The 21,374-nt window shown below is 43.7% G+C and overlaps 1 protein-coding gene across 1 annotated transcript; it reads right to left on the reverse strand.

Moving 5' to 3' along the window:
* Positions 1-732: 732 nt before the first annotated feature.
* LOC133462399 (N-acetyltransferase 8-like) lies at positions 733-5,526 on the reverse strand. Its single transcript, XM_061743625.1, has 2 exons — positions 5,318-5,526; positions 733-1,639 (listed from the first exon to the last, which is right to left on the reverse strand). The coding sequence occupies exon 2, from the start codon at positions 1,630-1,632 to the stop codon at positions 958-960; it is 675 nt and encodes a 224-aa protein (XP_061599609.1). The 5' UTR covers positions 1,633-1,639; positions 5,318-5,526; the 3' UTR covers positions 733-957.
* Between the last annotated feature and the right edge of the window lie 15,848 nt (positions 5,527-21,374).

Below are 21,374 nucleotides of genomic sequence, written 5' to 3' on the forward strand. Positions count from 1 at the left end.
CCACATTCATTGATGAAATGACATAAGGAAAGGGGGTATGCCATCCCCCCTCATCCCCCCTCAACTCGAATACTGATTATACGTCAGATTTCCTTGCATTTTATGTAATCCATCAGATGTTAGAACACAAGGTAAGCATTCAATATTTCATTCTTTATTTTGAATCCTAAAAAAAGTAACAAAACGCAACAGGAGCTTTTTTTGATGGTCTATTCCTTCAGATTTGTTTACTTTAAAACTGCTTCAGTGGATTTAACAACGAACCAAAAAACCGTAGAAGACTTTAGAATCACTAATGTTCTCTCTCCAGCGGATTTATTTAAACTAATCCAATACATGACAAAAGAGTAGGATATTTACTGACTTCACATTTTATTTTATTGTTATATAGCATCTCTGTTGAAATGCAGATCGACATTTTGAAAAAAGAGCATAAACACTGAGTAGAAAAAAAATATAGTGGTGAAAATATGAAATAAGACTGGTCCTGCTTCAGGTAGAATTCATGCTGAGATAATGCAAGGAGAAAACAGATACAGGACTGTCTCAGAAAATTAGAATATTGTGATAAAGTTCTTTATTTTATTCTTTATTATTTTCTGTAATGCAATTAAAAAAACAAAAATGTCATACATTCTGGATTCATTACAAATCAACTGAAATATTGCAAGCCTTTTATTATTTTAATATTGCTGATTATGGCTTACAGCTTAAGATTAAGATTCCCAGAATATTCAAATTTTTTGAGATAGGATATTTGAGTTTTCTTAAACTGTATGATCAGCAATATTAAAATAATAAAAGGCTTGCAATATTTCAGTTGATTTGTAATGAATCCAGAATGCATGACATTTTTGCATTACAGGAAATAAAGGACTTTATCACAATATTCTAATTTTCTGAGACAGTCCTGTATATGGATGGAACTAACATTGTTGTACAACATTCATGTGAGTTTCAGTCACTTTCTCCATCTGGCTGTACGTCCAGTCTGTACTCAATCAGTGTGAAGTTGATGATTTTGGCAAAAAACTCAGGTATATGAAACTCTCGTATCTTCTGGTAACCCATGTGCTCGTACAGTCTCTGCCCGTCTGTTGCAACCATGGAGGTGTAGAGGATGACGGCAGCGTAGCCCCTGTCCCGGGTGAACTCTGCCACCGTCCGACACAGAGCTTTAGCGATGCCCAGCCCGCGGTGGCTGCGGCGCACCGACATGCGCTTCAGCTCCAGGCACCCGGGTGCTTTCTCAGCAGGGAGACACGCCACCGTGCCCACCACGCGGCCATCGCTCTCAGCAACCCAGAAACACGAGTCCTTCTGCTTCAGGTAGGCCTCGCCGATGTCTTTGAGGTCAGTCTTCATGGAGTCGTTTATGTAACTGCTGAATATGTAGACGACGATCTGCCGGGCCCCGGCCAGGAGCAGGGTGACCGCCAGGATGGGGAGCAGGAAGGACTTGGAGCTGGTCATGAGAGCACAGAACGTGACCATGAGCACCATCTGGGTCAGCGGCTGCTTCAGGATGTGCATGAAGGACGAAGGCAAGTGTTCATTCATGCCCAGGGTGAATATCTCCCTCGCGCTCTCAGCGTCCTCGTCCTGGTACCTCCTGATCTGAAAGGTCGCCATGACTCCGCTTTCAAAAGGAAAATAAAGTGAAAATCAGAGATCTTGTAAAACTCGTACAATACAGAATCATTCACAAGTGTTTTGAAAGACCAACCTGATGACGGTCCCTGTATCTCTAAAGAACACTCACATAAAGTAATCAGTACGTTTACAGTACATGCAGCAAAGAAACAAAGTGTCATGACTGATTGTAGGGCTGTGCGATTAATCGATTTTAAATCTAAATCGGATTTGTTAATCAAGACAATGTTAAAAAAAGGAAAATCGGAAAATCGATTTTCCTTTTTTGCATCTTTGTCATCTTTGTTTGGTCAAGAAAATTGTAAATGTTGTCACTTTACTAAACTCAAGGAGGATTTACAGTATCTTTCAATTGCACTTCATTCCCAATGGGGAAATTTGTTTGCTATTTTTCTTTAAAAATAAAGATAAAATATTTGAAACAATTTATTCGATTGACTTTTGTAGTTTTACCAAAAAAATCGAAATCGAAATTGAAAATCGGGTTTTCAGAGAAAAAAATTGGGATTTTATTTTTGTCCAAAATCGCCCAGCCCTAACTGATTGGCATGTTTGTTCTAAAGATTCACTAATTCTGCCTTATTTCTAACTTCCTTTTCCATCACCAGACTTCTTACAGTTTATTTTCCTTCTAACGCTTTTATTTCACCCATGCACTCCAGTCCTATTTAAACACATCCCTCACGTCATTCAGACTTTCACTTCTACACGGGTGGCAGAATTGGTAAGAAGTTTATTTTGTGCCAGAATTTATCCTTAGTTTTGTTGAAATGTTTCCCTTTTTAAGACATGAGCATCATTCTCCCTGATCATTTAATCTTGGATTCTTTCTTCTAGATACGGCCCATGTGACCCCCCATGCACTTCTTTTTTTTTTTTTTTTTCTTCTTTTTAAAGATTTTTTTGGGCTCTAGTGGCCCTTTATTGAATGCAGACTGGAAAGGGGTAGAGAGAGAGAACGGGGAAGACACGCAGCAAAGGTGCGCAGGCCGGGACTCGAACCTGCGACCGCTGCAGGAGGAGGACTGTAGCCTCAGTATATGAGCCGCTGCTTAACCCACTGCACCACCGAGCGCCCCCCCCCCCCACCATCTATATCAGCAATAAATATCTTGAGGGTGAATTCAAGTTTTCATGGTCTCCTTCATACAGATTCTGACCGATGCTGATCATGATAGTTTAAATCCTGGAACCTTCCTATTAAAAAATGTTTAAAAAAAACTTATCACAGTGACTTAACCGTGTAGGATTATAAACCTTTTGGAAAACTGTCATCAAATTTGTTGTGGGCAAATCTGTCCTAGTTTTACTTGAATAAAATTAGTATAAATCTGGTATATTAAATGTAACTTAAGAGTATGTAAAGGTAAGTAAAAAAAAGAATAAGAAAAAAAGATGCAGCACAATACAAATAGCCATGTGCAATTATTCTATTATGTCTGAAATTATTGGATTATTATTCATGTATTTTTATATGTTCGGGATCTCTGGAAAGCGCCTAGAGACAACTTCTGTTGTAATAGATGCTTTATGAATAAAATTGAATTGAATTGAATTATAAACTTACAAAGTAAAATTTGTTTAATTTTTGACATTTTAACATGAAATTAAAGCCATTTATGGATTTATTTTAATACTTAATCAATGTATTTAATTACATTTATTTTAGACCATTAAATGTTGGGATTAAAGGGGTTATTGGAGTTTGTGTGAAGTACTAATAACTAGTTGGTGTTGTAGACAGCAGTCGCAGGGAATAGTACGGATGTAAAGCTCAGTTAGGTTAAATCGACCGTATCATGTTCGTTTGAACCACTGAGAAACTTGAGGTTTTAGTCGTTTTTAGAAATGGTGACGATTGCCTCCTCGGTGACTTTCAGAGGATCTGGTACCCTGATTCTCCAACCTGAGAACGCTGTCAGTGCCGTCTACGGCTGGCAAGACGCCAAACATCCCTTTAATAAAATGTTGCCACAACTACCCTGACCTCAAAGTGACCCCCTGGCAAATCATTCCTTACACAAAACATGATGGAAAATGTCATTGGTATTTTCTGGCTTTGTTCAAACTCAAGTTTTCTAAGTAAGGGAAATGACTGAGGGGTATTTAAGTGGCAGTTAATTCAATAGTAATACATCAAAACAAAAAGTGAAGTGAATTTTCCAGCAGGTCCCTGTACCTCATTTTAGTCCCAGGGGGTGGTAGTCTAGTGGCTACACATTGACCTTTACTAACTGGGAGTCCTTCATGTTTTTGTAATCGTAAAAATATCCAAGGTGACTCCATCAAACACAGACCCGCCTCAGGGTCGTGTGCCGCCACGTCTCCTGTTTGTCATGTATACGGGCCGCTGAGGGACGCCGTGTTTGTGTCTCTTCCTCGTTGTCCTGCTTTACTCCAGTTTAACTGGTACAACTGCTGTGACCTCAGTTTCAAAGACAAAAGGACTAATCATTGACTTTATATGGAAAACATTTGTTATACAGTGATGGGGATTTGAAACTTTGAATGTCACTTTAACATGTATTACTCTTTTATCAGAAGTCTTGACATTTCTTTTATCTGCTGGTTCAGTAGAATATTGTTTAAGAACTTGCATAACCTTTGTGGCAGTATAAAGGTTTGATTCATGATCACTGGATTCAAACAGAGAGACTTAGGCAAAATCAGATCAAGTTCTCATCCTGATCATCGTTGAGTTCAGGTGATGCCTTCAAGCATCTCAGAGAACTAATCAATACTCTTATTTCTAATCTGATGTCAGGACATCAGAGGTTCAGAAGAAACGTTGTTTGAATTTGTCTAAATTATTGCATGGTTTTACATATACACATACAGGACTGTCTCAGAAAATTAGAATATTGTGATAAAGTTCTTTATTTTCTGTAATGCAATTAAAAAAACAAAAATGTCATACATTCTGGATTCATTACAAATCAACTGAAATATTGCAAGCCTTTTATTATTTTAATATTGCTGATTATGGCTTACAGTTTAAGATTCCCAGAATATTCTAATTTTTTGAGATAGGATATTTGAGTTTTCTTAAACTGTAATCCATGATCAGAAACATTTTTGTTTTTGTAATTGCATTACAGAAAATCACAATAGTCTAATTTCCTGAGACAGTCCTGTATTTCATAAGCTCTTTGTATAGTCGGTCAGGGGAAGAAACCTTTTAAATCTCTCAGCACAATAATCTTATTGAAATGTGGAATTGCATGAGTATTTTTAAACATTATACAAAAGTTGTTAGACTAGTCCCATCACTGGAAATCTGAAAACAGCAATTCAAGCTTTGTCAACTTTGTTCAATGAGAAAGTCCCAAGAAAGTTGATCAAAAGTGGGTCAGGTGAAGAAATGACCTCCAAACAAACCAGCTGCAGATCACATGTCTGGGTGGCTCTATGTAGTCAAAGTTGGTAATACCAGCTTCTCCCAACACTTAATGATGCCTAACATGCAACTTAACATGCACGTTATCTTTCAGCATCTTAATATAAACACGATCAAGTTATAAACGTTTATTGTCCTTTACGAGATGAAACGTATGAAATCACTGGAACTGCATCAAATACCTGCAGGATCAGTGCTAGCCTCATAAAACTGCTGGCCACGTCATTACAACTAAAATAAGTAAAAAGGAGAAAATTAACAACTTACTTTTTGGTTGATGCCTGAGATTGAAGTAAAACAAATCTGCTGTCGTCAATATGTTTTTATGGTGGATTGCATAAAAACAGTGAAGATACTTCCCATAGCTCAGAGCTGTGCTGCGTTCACATCCATGGAAAAATAAAATCTCAGAGGAAAGAGTTTTTTTATATGGAGTTCTACAGCTTTCACCACCACCAATTTACTTAAAACTTTTTAGGATATTTGTTTTAACTGGATAAAAGACAACATTGGCCACTATATACCGTATGCAAGCGTTTTCTTTTCTGTGGATTCTTGTGCTGTGTACACGGGGAAAAAATGAGAGATGCGCCATGAACGCAACAGATGTAACTTCCGTTGGTGCACCTAGCCCGAGTTATATAAACTTAATATATATATATATATATATATATAATAGCACATTCACACCCATAAAATATGACGTAAGGAAATAACACTACCACTAGTAGTAATAATAAAAACATGTTGTAAAAAAGGAAAAAAAATCACACAATCCTAATCTTTTTTTCAAAATAAAAGCCTCAAAATTCACATTGGGGAGAAACTGTAAAGACCTTGAATAATTTGCCGATAACGCGAAATTGGAAATCCCAGGGGAACATTTTTCAATAATATAATAAGTATCATTTCGTAGGACAAGATGATCAGCACTAACTGAATGATGCAGATCTGAAACTGTCCTTTTTTTAAGATTTGTTTTTATTAACATTATTTCTCATTACAGCATTTTTGTGCATCAAGCAATACAGGTTTGTGCAAAGAATACCTTTTTTATAAGAAAAAGCAACAAAAAAAATAGCAAATAAAAAATAAATAAAAAATTGCATGTAGGCTACATATGAGAACACATGCCAGTGTGGCCAAAATGGAACGGAAGTGGGTAAATGAACAACTAAACCAATTAATAAAAATAGAAATTGTGGTGGGATGAAGAAGAACCCAAAGCTGCATGGACTTTAATCAGTGTTGGTACAATTAATATCAGCGGGGGCAAAAGGTGGAGCGCCTGCACTGGGGCTGGAAGCCGTGGAAAGCCGTCACTCAGGATGCTCGCAGCACCGGTCCCCGGGCTGCAAACGGGCTGCAAACAGGCTGCAAACGGGCTGCACCGGACTGCAACAGGCTGCAACGGGCTGCACCAGACTGCAACGGGCTGCAACTAGCAGCACCGGGCTGCAACAGGCAGCAACGGGCTGCACCGGGCTGCAACAGGGAGCACCGGGCTGCAACAGGCTGCAACAGGCTGCAACGGGCTGCAATGAGTCTGGTAATTTCGTATTTTGTAGAGCTTCTTTAATCATATTTGTGAGAAGAGTCAATCATTTTTGTGAAAAAGCCTTCTACTGTACTCCCTTTAGCGTGTCTTGGGTTCTCCTCCCAGTGGGACATGCCCAGAAAACCTGATCAAGGAGGCTCCCAGGATGCATCCTCACCAGATGGCCGATCCCCTTCACCTGGCCCCTCTTGTTGAAGAGGAGCAGTGGCTCTACTCTTAGCTTCTGTAGGATGGCCAAGCCTCTCATCCTATCCCGCGGACACTATGGAAGAAACTCATTTCTGCCGCTGGTATTCGCGATCTTGTTCTTTCTGTCATTACCCATATCATCTGGAGTCACGGGTAGCTGGGTAGACAAATTCTTCTGCCTACTGCTGGTGGTTGCCATGTTCAGCTTCTTTCATACACCTGAGATATCTCCTAACTGGAGTACAGGTCCAGTCGGTGGTAGAGAGGGTGAAGGGAGAAGGTCACTGGCATCCCTGAAAAGGTACAACTGACCCAGAATCACTTTTGACAGCTCCTGAAAAGCCATGGTAGACCCAGAACAAACATGAGGACGGACAACGTTAATTCGGTTACATTCAATAATCAGATTGATGATGTCCATTTAAATATAGTATATCATCGGGATACTCCACCTACCTTAATGTGATTATCACTTACTGAAAATACTAACTTAATTAGTTTAAAGCTGTTATTTACGTATACCTTTCTTAATGCAACTCTTTCCTCCATCTGATTATGTTGGGAGTATTGTGGTCCATGTAAACGTAGTCAGTTGGAGCATCAGCTGAGGTAAGAATGGTTCCTTGGAGTCAGACCACAGCAGCTGTGTGTCGTTAGCCCGTTAAGCTGTGATTGGTCAGAACTGGTCCCTGGCAACATTTAAAAACTCTCAGCTGTGCTGACTCCTTTACTTCTGACTTTCATTATGAAGACTGCAGGCTTCTTCCTGAGGTTTGGTCCCGTCTTGGTTGGACGCAACTGTTTCCACCTGGTTCTAGAAGTTTCTGATATTGTTGTGTTCTTGTTTTTCAGGGTTTCCCTCTGTGTGTTGTTGATTGTGGAGTCATGTGGGATGCATTTGAAGGGTAGGCTATAATTTGCTGAAGACATGACATGTGTAGTTGTGTCACACTCGGCTTAAATCTTCTTCTGTTTTCTGTCCTCAGGATCAAAATCTCACCAACAGAGTGGTGGTGGCAGCGGTGCTGGTGGCAACTTTGCCTCCTACCAGGGAGCACCCAGAGGTCATTCAGCACCAGTACTCTACAGTGCCCCTAGACTGGTTTCTGCACCAGTACTTGTCCAAAACCCTAACCCTCAGTTTGTTGGCTCCACAACTCCAGTAGGGAGCAGCCTGGACTTGACTGCACCTGCTGTGGGATACTACGTTGGTACTGGGTCGCTTGTGCCCCTTCAGGCAGGAGCTGTCGGTACTGGGTCGCTTGTGCCCCTTCAGGCAGGAGCTGTCGGTACTGGGTCGCTTGTGCCCCTTCAGGCAGGAGCTGACGGTACTGGGTCACTTGTGCCCCTTCAGGCAGGAGCTGACGGTACTGGGTCGCTTGTGCCCCTTCAGGCAGGAGCTGTCGGTACTGGGTCGCTTGTGCCCCTTCATGCAGGAGCTGTCGGTACTGGGTCGCTTGTGCCCCTTCATGCAGGAGCTGTCGGTACTGGGTCGCTTGTGCCCCTTCATGCAGGAGCTGTCGGTACTGGGTCACTTGTGCCCCTTCAGCCTGGCTATGTTGTCTCTGGTTCTTCTCTACCCTTTCAAGCAGGAGCTGTTGGTTCAGGGCCGGCTGGAGCTGGTCAGTCTTGTCTACCAAATAAGTCTGATGCATGGTACTAGTCTTGTGGTTGGGTACTGTATCCTGACGTGTTTCTCCACAGAAACCGAGTGGGCTGTTCCTCCCCAAAGCTTGACTGAAGCAGCAGATGATGACCAGACCATGGATCCCAGTGGCTTTCTCCCATCACTCCCTCTACCACCACCTGGACCGAGCTTCCAGGCAGGAGAAGCTGCCAGTGTTATGAGGGAAGCTGAACTTGGCAAATTCCAGCGGCAGGCGGAAGAATTTGGCTATCCAGCTGACCAACTGGGCCAAGGACAGCAGGGATTCACAAGTGTGGTGGTTCCCCAGTTTGGTGTGGGTGGTTTCTCGGCTTCCCCCTATCCAGACTTTGACTACAAACTCCTGTATGGCCTGTACCCTCCTGGCACCCAGACTACCTTCAGCCAGCACCATGAGAAGGGCAAAGACTACTCCCAGGCCGTCCACTACTTGACAGAGCATGCTTCTGACGACCATGGTTCTGTGCAGCAGAAAAAGGTCTTCCAAGCTGCCTCCTAGACCTCTGCAGGAAATGCTTAGCTCTCAAGGCTGGCAGAAATATGTCCTCTGCATAAGATTCTGATCAGCTTTGGCCAATAAAGATTTTAACTTGTACGTGGCTTTGGGGAATGCTTATTTATAACAAAGGTGACAAAATGCTGTTAACTGAGGTAAACCAAAATTGAATTGTAGGTTACACTTCCTCCCTACACACCAATGCGTGTCCGGAAAGTCTGGCATTACAAGCCATATCCTGAGGTTGGTAGCATTACTGTGCAGTCTAAGCAAGAATGCTGCTTAGACCTTCACTTGAAGATTGGCAGGGCCTCCACATGGCCGTGGTTCCTGGGGAAAGTGGTGTAGACCACATTACAGATAACATTTTATTTTAAAAGGTGGTTTGTGGGACAATTTGTATACCCGAATATTTGAAACAATTGCACCATTTCAAGGGATCAGAGCTCTAATATCGTGTGTGTATACGTTACGGTTAATGTAGAAAAACGGCTGTTTTGCGAAATAGCCAACTAATGTGCAAAATAACTGGCAGGGCGGTGACCGTGTAAAATAACCGTGAGAGCGGCTAATGTAGAAACGGCTATTTTACAAAGTACATTTTTAAGCCCATGGTGCGCGGACATCACATTTTTAATCTCTCCAGTCTCGATGCTCGGGTCAGCTTGAGAAAATTGTCTCGAGCTGACCGGAACATGCCGTGGCAATTATAGCAATTATTCTGAGTCCAAATCCCATGCAGTATATTCCTCAATTGAGTATTCCAAAACAAATAATGCAAACTACAGATCACGTCATTGGCACCCCAGAACAGAGCACCACCGAGGTGGCAAAGCGCAGTGGGCGCTCTATTTGGGCACACCTCTACTACCCTTAAGTCTGGGAAATGTACTCGCAAATATCCAGTGTGACAGTCTTTGTGAGGAAAGATCTATTCTTCTCTTTGCCACCTCCAAAAAAGACAAACAGTTGTTGCGTCTGTCTCATGGAAGGTGCGCTCCTAAACCCGAATCGCACGCATGATGAGATGAGGCCTCTCCTCCTCCATTTGCACAAATTGATGAAACCTAAGCAAACGTAATTAATTTGGTAGATAGAGTCCAGTTACTACACTACAGAATAGCCTACAGTTCAGTTGAATGGATGAAATTTGCGCTTCAAACCAGTCACAGTCGCCAATCAGTGCAGTTGGTGCGTAACGCAGCCAATTGAAGAAGCCCATATGCTGCACATGCTTGTTGTTGACAAGGCTGTTTATGGCTGTTGAAGAAGCCTAACGTTACACTCCACGAAAAAGTGTCGGGTCTGACACATCCACAGAATTAACCGGCTACTGCCGTTTTTCTACATTAGCCGCCCTGACGGTTATTTTGCATATTAGCCGGCTATTTTGCAAAATAGCCTTTGGTCGGCTATTTTACATATTCACCGCCCTGCCGGTTATTTTGCACATTAGCCGGCTATTTTGCAAAATAGCCGTTTTTCTACATTAACCGTACTGGTAAAATTTCACTTAGTGTAATTTTATATCATGAAACTGCGCTGTATTCTTTTAGACATTGCAATAATGGGGGGATTGATGTTGACGGTTCACTTATATATAAAAGTAAGTCATCTGCATGTCAGGATAATTTGTGCTCGTTCGTACCGAATTTGAGTCCAGCTATGGAGGTATTAAAACGGATGGCGATGGCTAATGGTTTGATTGCCAGTGTGAATAATAAGGGTGAGCTTCGACAGCCTTGTCTACAGCCTCTGGATAAGGAGAAGTTGGTAGAAAGACCATTATTTGTTCAAATGTTAGCTTTGGGAGCATTGAAGAGTGTTTTAATAAACTGAATTAATTTTTCGCTGAAACCCATGGCCTCAAGAGTCCGAAAGAGAAAGCTTGGCTCAATCCTATCAAATGCTTTATTAGCATCCATAGATATTAACATAGGATTCCCATTTTTTTGAGCGGCACTCAGTATGTGGAGCAGTCGCCGCACATTATCTGCTCCATACCTGTTTTTAACGAACCCTGATTGGTCAGCGTGGATTATATTTGGTATTATATTTTCCTATTCTTCCTCTGTGAGTGATTCATTTGGATAGGATTTTATAATCTGCATTTAGGAGACTGAGGGGTATATATGAGTCGCATTTCTGTTTGTTCTTACCTGGTTTTGGGAGCAGCGTAATTGTAGCTATTTCTAATGAGTCCGGTAATTTTGTATTTTGTAGAGCTTCTTTAATCATATTTGTGAGAAGAGTCAATCATTTTTCTGAAAAGGCCTTATACTGTACTCCCTTTAACGTGTCTTGGGGTCTCCTCCCAGTGGGACATGCCCAGAAAATCTGATCAAGGAGGCTCCCAGGATGCATCCTCACCAGATGGCCGACCCCCCTCATCTGGTCCCTCTTGTTGAAGAGGAGCAGTGGCTCTACTCTTAGCTTCTGTAGGATGGCCAAGCCTCTCATCCTATCTCTAAGGGAGTGCCCGGACACTATGGAAGAAACTCATTTCTGCCGCCGGTATCCGCAGTCTTGTTCTGTCTGTCATTACCCATATCATCTGGAGTCACGGGTAGCTGGGTAGACAAATTCTTCTGTCTGCTGCTGGTATTTTCCATGTTCAGCTTCCTTCATACACCTGAGATATCTCCTAACTGGAGTACAGGTCCAGTCGGTGGTAGAGAGGGTGAAGGTCACTGGCATCCCTGAAGGGGTAACTGACCCAGAATCACTATTGACAGCTCCTGAAAAGCCATGGTAGACCCAGAACAAACATGAGGACGGACGACGTTAATTCGGTTACATTCAATAATCAGATTGCTGATGTCCATTTAAATATAGTTTATGATCGGGATACTCCACCTACCTTAATGTGATTATCACTTACTGAAAATACTAACTTAATTAGTTTAAAGCTGCTATTTACGCATACCTTTCTTAATGCAACTCTTTCCTCCATCTGATTATGTTGGGAGTATTGTGGTCCATGTAAACGTAGTCAGTTGGAGCATCAGCTGAGGTAAGAATGGTTCCTTGGAGTCAGACCACAGCAGCTGTGTGTCGTTAGCCCGTTAAGCTGTGGTTGGTCAGAACTGGTCCCTGGCAACATTTAAAAACTCTCAGCTGTGCTGACTCCTTTACTTCTGACTTTCATTATGAAGACTGCAGGCTTCTTCCTGAGGTTTGGTCCAGTCTTGGTTGGAAGCAACTGTTTCCACCTGGTTCTAGAAGTTTCTGATATTGTTGTGTTCTTGTTTTTCAGGGTTTCCCTCTGTGTATTGTTGATTGTGGAGTCATGTGGGATGCATTTGAAGGGTAGGCTATAATTTGCTGAAGACATGACATGTGTAGTTGTGTCACACTCAGCTAAATCTTCTGTTTTCTGTGCTCAGGATCAAAATCTCACCAACAGAGTGGTGGTGGCAGCGGTGCTGGTGGCCACTTTGCCCCCTACCAGGGAGCACCCACAGGTCATTCAGCACCAGTACTCTACAGTGCCCCTAGACTGGTATCTGCACCAGTACTTGTCCAAAACCCTAACCCCCCTCAGCTTGTTGGCTACACAACTCCAGTAGGGAGCAGCCTGGACTTGACTGCACCTGCTGTGGGATACTATGTTGGTACTGGGTCTGCTGTGCCCCTTCAGGCAGGAGCTGTCGGTACTGGGTCGCTTGTGCCCCTTCAGGCAGGAGCTGTCGGTACTGGGTCGCTTGTGCCCCTTCAGGCAGGAGCTGTCGGTACTGGGTCTGCTATGCCCTTTCAGGCAGGAGCTGTCGGTACTGGGTCACTTGTGCCCCTTCAGCCTGGCTATGTTGTCTCTGGTTCTTCTCTACCCTTTCAAGCAGGAGCTGTTGGTTCAGGGCCGGCTGGAGCTGGTCAGTCTTGTCTACCAAATAAGTCTGATGCATGGTACTAGTCTTGTGGTTGGGTACTGTATCCTGACGTGTTTCTCCACAGAAACCGAGTGGGCTGTTCCTCCCCAAAGCTTGACTGAAGCAGCAGATGATGACCAGACCATGGATCCCAGTGGCTTTTTCTCATCACTCCCTCTTCCACCACCTGGACCGAGCTTCCAGGCAGGAGAAGCTGCCAGTGTTATGAGGGAAGCTGAACTTGGCAACTTCCAGCGGCAGACGGAAGAATTTGGCTATCCGGCTGACCAACTGGGCCAAGGACAGCAGGGATTCACAAGTGTGGTGGTTCCCCAGTTTGGTGTGGGTGGTTTCTCGGCTTCCCCCTATCCAGACTTTGACTACAAACTCCTGTATGGCCTGTACCCTCCTGGCACCCAGACTACCTTCAGCCAGCACCATGAGAAGGGCAAAGACTACTCCCAGGCCGTCCACTACTTGACAGAGCATGCTTCTGACGACCATGGTTCTGTGCAGCAGAAAAAGGTCTTCCAAGCTGCCTCCTAGACCTCTGCAGGAAATGCTTAGCTGTCTCAAGGCTGGCAGAAATGTCCTCTGCATAAGATTCTGATCAGCTTTGGCCAATAAAGATTTTAACTTGTACGTGGCTTTGGGGAATGCTTATTTATAACAAAGGTGACAAAATGCTGTTAACTGAGGTAAACCAAAATTAGAAAAATGGAATTGTAGGTTACACTTCCTCCCTACACACCAATGCGTGTCCGGAAAGTCTGGCATTACAAGCCATATCCTGACGTTGGTAGCATTACTGTGCAGTCTAAGCATGGATGCTGCTTAGACCTTCACTTGAAGGTTGGCAGGGCCTCCACATGGCCGTGGTTCCTGGGTAAAGTGGTGTAGATAACATTTTATTTTAAAAGGTGGTTTGTGGGACTATTTGTATACCCCAATATTTGAAACAATTCCACCATTTCAAGGGATCAGAGCTCTAATATCGTGTGTATACGTTACGGTTAATGTAGAAAAACGGCTGTTTTGCAAAATAGCCGACTAATGTGCAAAATAACTGGCAGGGCGGTGACCGTGAGAGCGGCTAATGTAGAAACGGCTATTTTGCAAAGTACATTTTTAAGCTCATGGTGCGCGGACATCACATTTTTAATCTCTCCAGTCTCGATGCTCCGGTCAGCTCGAGAAAATTGTCTCGAGCTGACCGGAGCATGCCGTGGCAATTATAGCAATTATTCTGAGTCCAAATCCCATGCAGTATATTCCTCAATTGAGTATTCCAAAACAAATAATGCAAACTACAGATCACGTCATTGGCACCCCAGAACAGAGCGCCACCGAGGTGGCAAAGCGCAGTGGAGTGCGCTCTATTTGGGCACACCTCTACTACCCTTAAGTCTGGGAAATGTACTCGCAAATATCCAGTGTGACAGTCTTTGTGAGGAAAGATCTATTCTTCTCTTTGCCACCTCCAAAACAGACAAACAGTTGTTGCGTCTGTCTCATGGAAGGTGCGCTCCTAAACCCGAATCGCGCGCATGATGAGATGAGGCCTCTCCTCCATTTGCACAAATTGATGAAACCTAAGCAAACGTAATTCATTTGGTAGATAGAGTCCAGTTACTACACTACAGAATAGCCTACAGTTCAGTTGAATGGATGAAATTTGCGCTTCAAACCAGTCACAGTCGCCAATCAGTGCAGTTGGTGTGTAACGCAGCCAATTGAAGAAGCCCATATGCTGCACATGCTTGTTGTTGACAAGGCTGTTTATGGCTGTTGAAGAAGCCTAACGTTACACTCCCCGAAAAAGTGTCGGGTCTGACACATCCACAGAATTAACCGGCTACTGCCGTTTTTCTACATTAGCCGCCCTGACGGTTATTTTGCATATTAGCCGGCTATTTTGCAAAATAGCCTTTGGCCGGCTATTTTACATATTCACCGCCCTGCCGGTTATTTTGCACATTAGCCGGCTATTTTGCAAAATAGCCGTTTTTCTACATTAACCGTACTGGTAAAATTTCACTTAGTGTAATTTTATATCATGAAACTGCGCTGTATTCTTTTAGACATTGCAATAATGGGGGGATTGATGTTGACGGTTCACTTATATATAAAAGTAAGTCATCTGCATGTCAGGATAATTTGTGCTCGTTCGTACCGAATTTGAGTCCAGCTATGGAGGTATTAAAACGGATGGCGATGGCTAATGGTTTGATTGCCAGTGTGAATAATAAGGGTGAGCTTCGACAGCCTTGTCTACAGCCTCTGGATAAGGAGAAGTTGGTAGAAAGACCATTATTTGTTCAAATGTTAGCTTTGGGAGCATTGAAGAGTGTTTTAATAAACTGAATTAATTTTTCGCTGAAACCCATGGCCTCAAGAGTCCGAAAGAGAAAGCTTGGCTCAATCCTATCAAATGCTTTATTAGCATCCATAGATATTAACATAGGATTCCCATTTTTTTGAGCGGCACTCAGTATGTGGAGCAGTCGCCGCACATTATCTGCTCCATACCTGTTTTTAACGAACCCTGATTGGTCAGCGTGGATTATATTTGGTATTATATTTTCCTATTCTTCCTCTGTGAGTGATTCATTTGGATAGGATTTTATAATCTGCATTTAGGAGACTGAGGGGTATATATGAGTCGCATTTCTGTTTGTTCTTACCTGGTTTTGGGAGCAGCGTAATTGTAGCTATTTCTAATGAGTCCGGTAATTTTGTATTTTGTAGAGCTTCTTTAATCATATTTGTGAGAAGAGTCAATCATTTTTCTGAAAAGGCCTTATACTGTACTCCCTTTAACGTGTCTTGGGGTCTCCTCCCAGTGGGACATGCCCAGAAAATCTGATCAAGGAGGCTCCCAGGATGCATCCTCACCAGATGGCCGACCCCCCTCATCTGGTCCCTCTTGTTGAAGAGGAGCAGTGGCTCTACTCTTAGCTTCTGTAGGATGGCCAAGCCTCTCATCCTATCTCTAAGGGAGTGCCCGGACACTATGGAAGAAACTCATTTCTGCCGCCGGTATCCGCAGTCTTGTTCTTTCTGTCATTACCCATATCATCTGGAGTCACGGGTAGCTGGGTAGACAAATTCTTCTGTCTGCTGCTGGTATTTTCCATGTTCAGCTTCCTTCATACACCTGAGATATCTCCTAACTGGAGTACAGGTCCAGTCGGTGGTAGAGAGGGTGAAGGTCACTGGCATCCCTGAAGGGGTAACTGACCCAGAATCACTATTGACAGCTCCTGAAAAGCCATGGTAGACCCAGAACAAACATGAGGACGGACGACGTTAATTCGGTTACATTCAATAATCAGATTGCTGATGTCCATTTAAATATAGTTTATGATCGGGATACTCCACCTACCTTAATGTGATTATCACTTACTGAAAATACTAACTTAATTAGTTTAAAGCTGCTATTTACGCATACCTTTCTTAATGCAACTCTTTCCTCCATCTGATTATGTTGGGAGTATTGTGGTCCATGTAAACGTAGTCAGTTGGAGCATCAGCTGAGGTAAGAATGGTTCCTTGGAGTCAGACCACAGCAGCTGTGTGTCGTTAGCCCGTTAAGCTGTGGTTGGTCAGAACTGGTCCCTGGCAACATTTAAAAACTCTCAGCTGTGCTGACTCCTTTACTTCTGACTTTCATTATGAAGACTGCAGGCTTCTTCCTGAGGTTTGGTCCAGTCTTGGTTGGAAGCAACTGTTTCCACCTGGTTCTAGAAGTTTCTGATATTGTTGTGTTCTTGTTTTTCAGGGTTTCCCTCTGTGTATTGTTGATTGTGGAGTCATGTGGGATGCATTTGAAGGGTAGGCTATAATTTGCTGAAGACATGACATGTGTAGTTGTGTCACACTCAGCTAAATCTTCTGTTTTCTGTGCTCAGGATCAAAATCTCACCAACAGAGTGGTGGTGGCAGCGGTGCTGGTGGCCACTTTGCCCCCTACCAGGGAGCACCCACAGGTCATTCAGCACCAGTACTCTACAGTGCCCCTAGACTGGTATCTGCACCAGTACTTGTCCAAAACCCTAACCCCCCTCAGCTTGTTGGCTACACAACTCCAGTAGGGAGCAGCCTGGACTTGACTGCACCTGCTGTGGGATACTATGTTGGTACTGGGTCTGCTGTGCCCCTTCAGGCAGGAGCTGTCGGTACTGGGTCGCTTGTGCCCCTTCAGGCAGGAGCTGTCGGTACTGGGTCGCTTGTGCCCCTTCAGGCAGGAGCTGTCGGTACTGGGTCGCTTGTGCCCCTTCAGGCAGGAGCTGTCGGTACTGGGTCTGCTATGCCCTTTCAGGCAGGAGCTGTCGGTACTGGGTCACTTGTGCCCCTTCAGCCTGGCTATGTTGTCTCTGGTTCTTCTCTACCCTTTCAAGCAGGAGCTGTTGGTTCAGGGCCGGCTGGAGCTGGTCAGTCTTGTCTACCAAATAAGTCTGATGCATGGTACTAGTCTTGTGGTTGGGTACTGTATCCTGACGTGTTTCTCCACAGAAACCGAGTGGGCTGTTCCTCCCCAAAGCTTGACTGAAGCAGCAGATGATGACCAGACCATGGATCCCAGTGGCTTTTTCTCATCACTCCCTCTTCCACCACCTGGACCGAGCTTCCAGGCAGGAGAAGCTGCCAGTGTTATGAGGGAAGCTGAACTTGGCAACTTCCAGCGGCAGACGGAAGAATTTGGCTATCCGGCTGACCAACTGGGCCAAGGACAGCAGGGATTCACAAGTGTGGTGGTTCCCCAGTTTGGTGTGGGTGGTTTCTCGGCTTCCCCCTATCCAGACTTTGACTACAAACTCCTGTATGGCCTGTACCCTCCTGGCACCCAGACTACCTTCAGCCAGCACCATGAGAAGGGCAAAGACTACTCCCAGGCCGTCCACTACTTGACAGAGCATGCTTCTGACGACCATGGTTCTGTGCAGCAGAAAAAGGTCTTCCAAGCTGCCTCCTAGACCTCTGCAGGAAATGCTTAGCTGTCTCAAGGCTGGCAGAAATGTCCTCTGCATAAGATTCTGATCAGCTTTGGCCAATAAAGATTTTAACTTGTACGTGGCTTTGGGGAATGCTTATTTATAACAAAGGTGACAAAATGCTGTTAACTGAGGTAAACCAAAATTAGAAAAATGGAATTGTAGGTTACACTTCCTCCCTACACACCAATGCGTGTCCGGAAAGTCTGGCATTACAAGCCATATCCTGACGTTGGTAGCATTACTGTGCAGTCTAAGCATGGATGCTGCTTAGACCTTCACTTGAAGGTTGGCAGGGCCTCCACATGGCCGTGGTTCCTGGGTAAAGTGGTGTAGATAACATTTTATTTTAAAAGGTGGTTTGTGGGACTATTTGTATACCCCAATATTTGAAACAATTCCACCATTTCAAGGGATCAGAGCTCTAATATCGTGTGTATACGTTACGGTTAATGTAGAAAAACGGCTGTTTTGCAAAATAGCCGACTAATGTGCAAAATAACTGGCAGGGCGGTGACCGTGAGAGCGGCTAATGTAGAAACGGCTATTTTGCAAAGTACATTTTTAAGCTCATGGTGCGCGGACATCACATTTTTAATCTCTCCAGTCTCGATGCTCCGGTCAGCTCGAGAAAATTGTCTCGAGCTGACCGGAGCATGCCGTGGCAATTATAGCAATTATTCTGAGTCCAAATCCCATGCAGTATATTCCTCAATTGAGTATTCCAAAACAAATAATGCAAACTACAGATCACGTCATTGGCACCCCAGAACAGAGCGCCACCGAGGTGGCAAAGCGCAGTGGAGTGCGCTCTATTTGGGCACACCTCTACTACCCTTAAGTCTGGGAAATGTACTCGCAAATATCCAGTGTGACAGTCTTTGTGAGGAAAGATCTATTCTTCTCTTTGCCACCTCCAAAACAGACAAACAGTTGTTGCGTCTGTCTCATGGAAGGTGCGCTCCTAAACCCGAATCGCGCGCATGATGAGATGAGGCCTCTCCTCCATTTGCACAAATTGATGAAACCTAAGCAAACGTAATTCATTTGGTAGATAGAGTCCAGTTACTACACTACAGAATAGCCTACAGTTCAGTTGAATGGATGAAATTTGCGCTTCAAACCAGTCACAGTCGCCAATCAGTGCAGTTGGTGTGTAACGCAGCCAATTGAAGAAGCCCATATGCTGCACATGCTTGTTGTTGACAAGGCTGTTTATGGCTGTTGAAGAAGCCTAACGTTACACTCCCCGAAAAAGTGTCGGGTCTGACACATCCACAGAATTAACCGGCTACTGCCGTTTTTCTACATTAGCCGCCCTGACGGTTATTTTGCATATTAGCCGGCTATTTTGCAAAATAGCCTTTGGCCGGCTATTTTACATATTCACCGCCCTGCCGGTTATTTTGCACATTAGCCGGCTATTTTGCAAAATAGCCGTTTTTCTACATTAACCGTACTGGTAAAATTTCACTTAGTGTAATTTTATATCATGAAACTGCGCTGTATTCTTTTAGACATTGCAATAATGGGGGGATTGATGTTGACGGTTCACTTATATATAAAAGTAAGTCATCTGCATGTCAGGATAATTTGTGCTCGTTCGTACCGAATTTGAGTCCAGCTATGGAGGTATTAAAACGGATGGCGATGGCTAATGGTTTGATTGCCAGTGTGAATAATAAGGGTGAGCTTCGACAGCCTTGTCTACAGCCTCTGGATAAGGAGAAGTTGGTAGAAAGACCATTATTTGTTCAAATGTTAGCTTTGGGAGCATTGAAGAGTGTTTTAATAAACTGAATTAATTTTTCGCTGAAACCCATGGCCTCAAGAGTCCGAAAGAGAAAGCTTGGCTCAATCCTATCAAATGCTTTATTAGCATCCATAGATATTAACATAGGATTCCCATTTTTTTGAGCGGCACTCAGTATGTGGAGCAGTCGCCGCACATTATCTGCTCCATACCTGTTTTTAACGAACCCTGATTGGTCAGCGTGGATTATATTTGGTATTATATTTTCCTATTCTTCCTCTGTGAGTGATTCATTTGGATAGGATTTTATAATCTGCATTTAGGAGACTGAGGGGTATATATGAGTCGCATTTCTGTTTGTTCTTACCTGGTTTTGGGAGCAGCGTAATTGTAGCTATTTCTAATGAGTCCGGTAATTTTGTATTTTGTAGAGCTTCTTTAATCATATTTGTGAGAAGAGTCAATCATTTTTCTGAAAAGGCCTTATACTGTACTCCCTTTAACGTGTCTTGGGGTCTCCTCCCAGTGGGACATGCCCAGAAAATCTGATCAAGGAGGCTCCCAGGATGCATCCTCACCAGATGGCCGACCCCCCTCATCTGGTCCCTCTTGTTGAAGAGGAGCAGTGGCTCTACTCTTAGCTTCTGTAGGATGGCCAAGCCTCTCATCCTATCTCTAAGGGAGTGCCCGGACACTATGGAAGAAACTCATTTCTGCCGCCGGTATCCGCAGTCTTGTTCTTTCTGTCATTACCCATATCATCTGGAGTCACGGGTAGCTGGGTAGACAAATTCTTCTGTCTGCTGCTGGTATTTTCCATGTTCAGCTTCCTTCATACACCTGAGATATCTCCTAACTGGAGTACAGGTCCAGTCGGTGGTAGAGAGGGTGAAGGTCACTGGCATCCCTGAAGGGGTAACTGACCCAGAATCACTATTGACAGCTCCTGAAAAGCCATGGTAGACCCAGAACAAACATGAGGACGGACGACGTTAATTCGGTTACATTCAATAATCAGATTGCTGATGTCCATTTAAATATAGTTTATGATCGGGATACTCCACCTACCTTAATGTGATTATCACTTACTGAAAATACTAACTTAATTAGTTTAAAGCTGCTATTTACGCATACCTTTCTTAATGCAACTCTTTCCTCCATCTGATTATGTTGGGAGTATTGTGGTCCATGTAAACGTAGTCAGTTGGAGCATCAGCTGAGGTAAGAATGGTTCCTTGGAGTCAGACCACAGCAGCTGTGTGTTGTTAGCCCGTTAAGCTGTGGTTGGTCAGAACTGGTCCCTGGCAACATTTAAAAACTCTCAGCTGTGCTGACTCCTTTACTTCTGACTTTCATTATGAAGACTGCAGGCTTCTTCCTGAGGTTTGGTCCAGTCTTGGTTGGAAGCAACTGTTTCCACCTGGTTCTAGAAGTTTCTGATATTGTTGTGTTCTTGTTTTTCAGGGTTTCCCTCTGTGTATTGTTGATTGTGGAGTCATGTGGGATGCATTTGAAGGGTAGGCTATAATTTGCTGAAGACATGACATGTGTAGTTGTGTCACACTCAGCTAAATCTTCTGTTTTCTGTGCTCAGGATCAAAATCTCACCAACAGAGTGGTGGTGGCAGCGGTGCTGGTGGCCACTTTGCCCCCTACCAGGGAGCACCCACAGGTCATTCAGCACCAGTACTCTACAGTGCCCCTAGACTGGTATCTGCACCAGTACTTGTCCAAAACCCTAACCCCCCTCAGCTTGTTGGCTACACAACTCCAGTAGGGAGCAGCCTGGACTTGACTGCACC

The sequence above is a fragment of the Cololabis saira genome, chromosome 16 (genome assembly GCF_033807715.1).
Source record: "Cololabis saira isolate AMF1-May2022 chromosome 16, fColSai1.1, whole genome shotgun sequence".
Taxonomy (NCBI): Eukaryota; Metazoa; Chordata; class Actinopteri; order Beloniformes; family Belonidae; genus Cololabis; species Cololabis saira.

Bases quoted from the DNA above. Each gene is read 5' to 3' on its own strand.
- LOC133462399 (XM_061743625.1), bottom strand. From the start codon at position 1,632: ATGGCGACCTTTCAGATCAGGAGGTACCAGGACGAGGACGCTGAGAGC.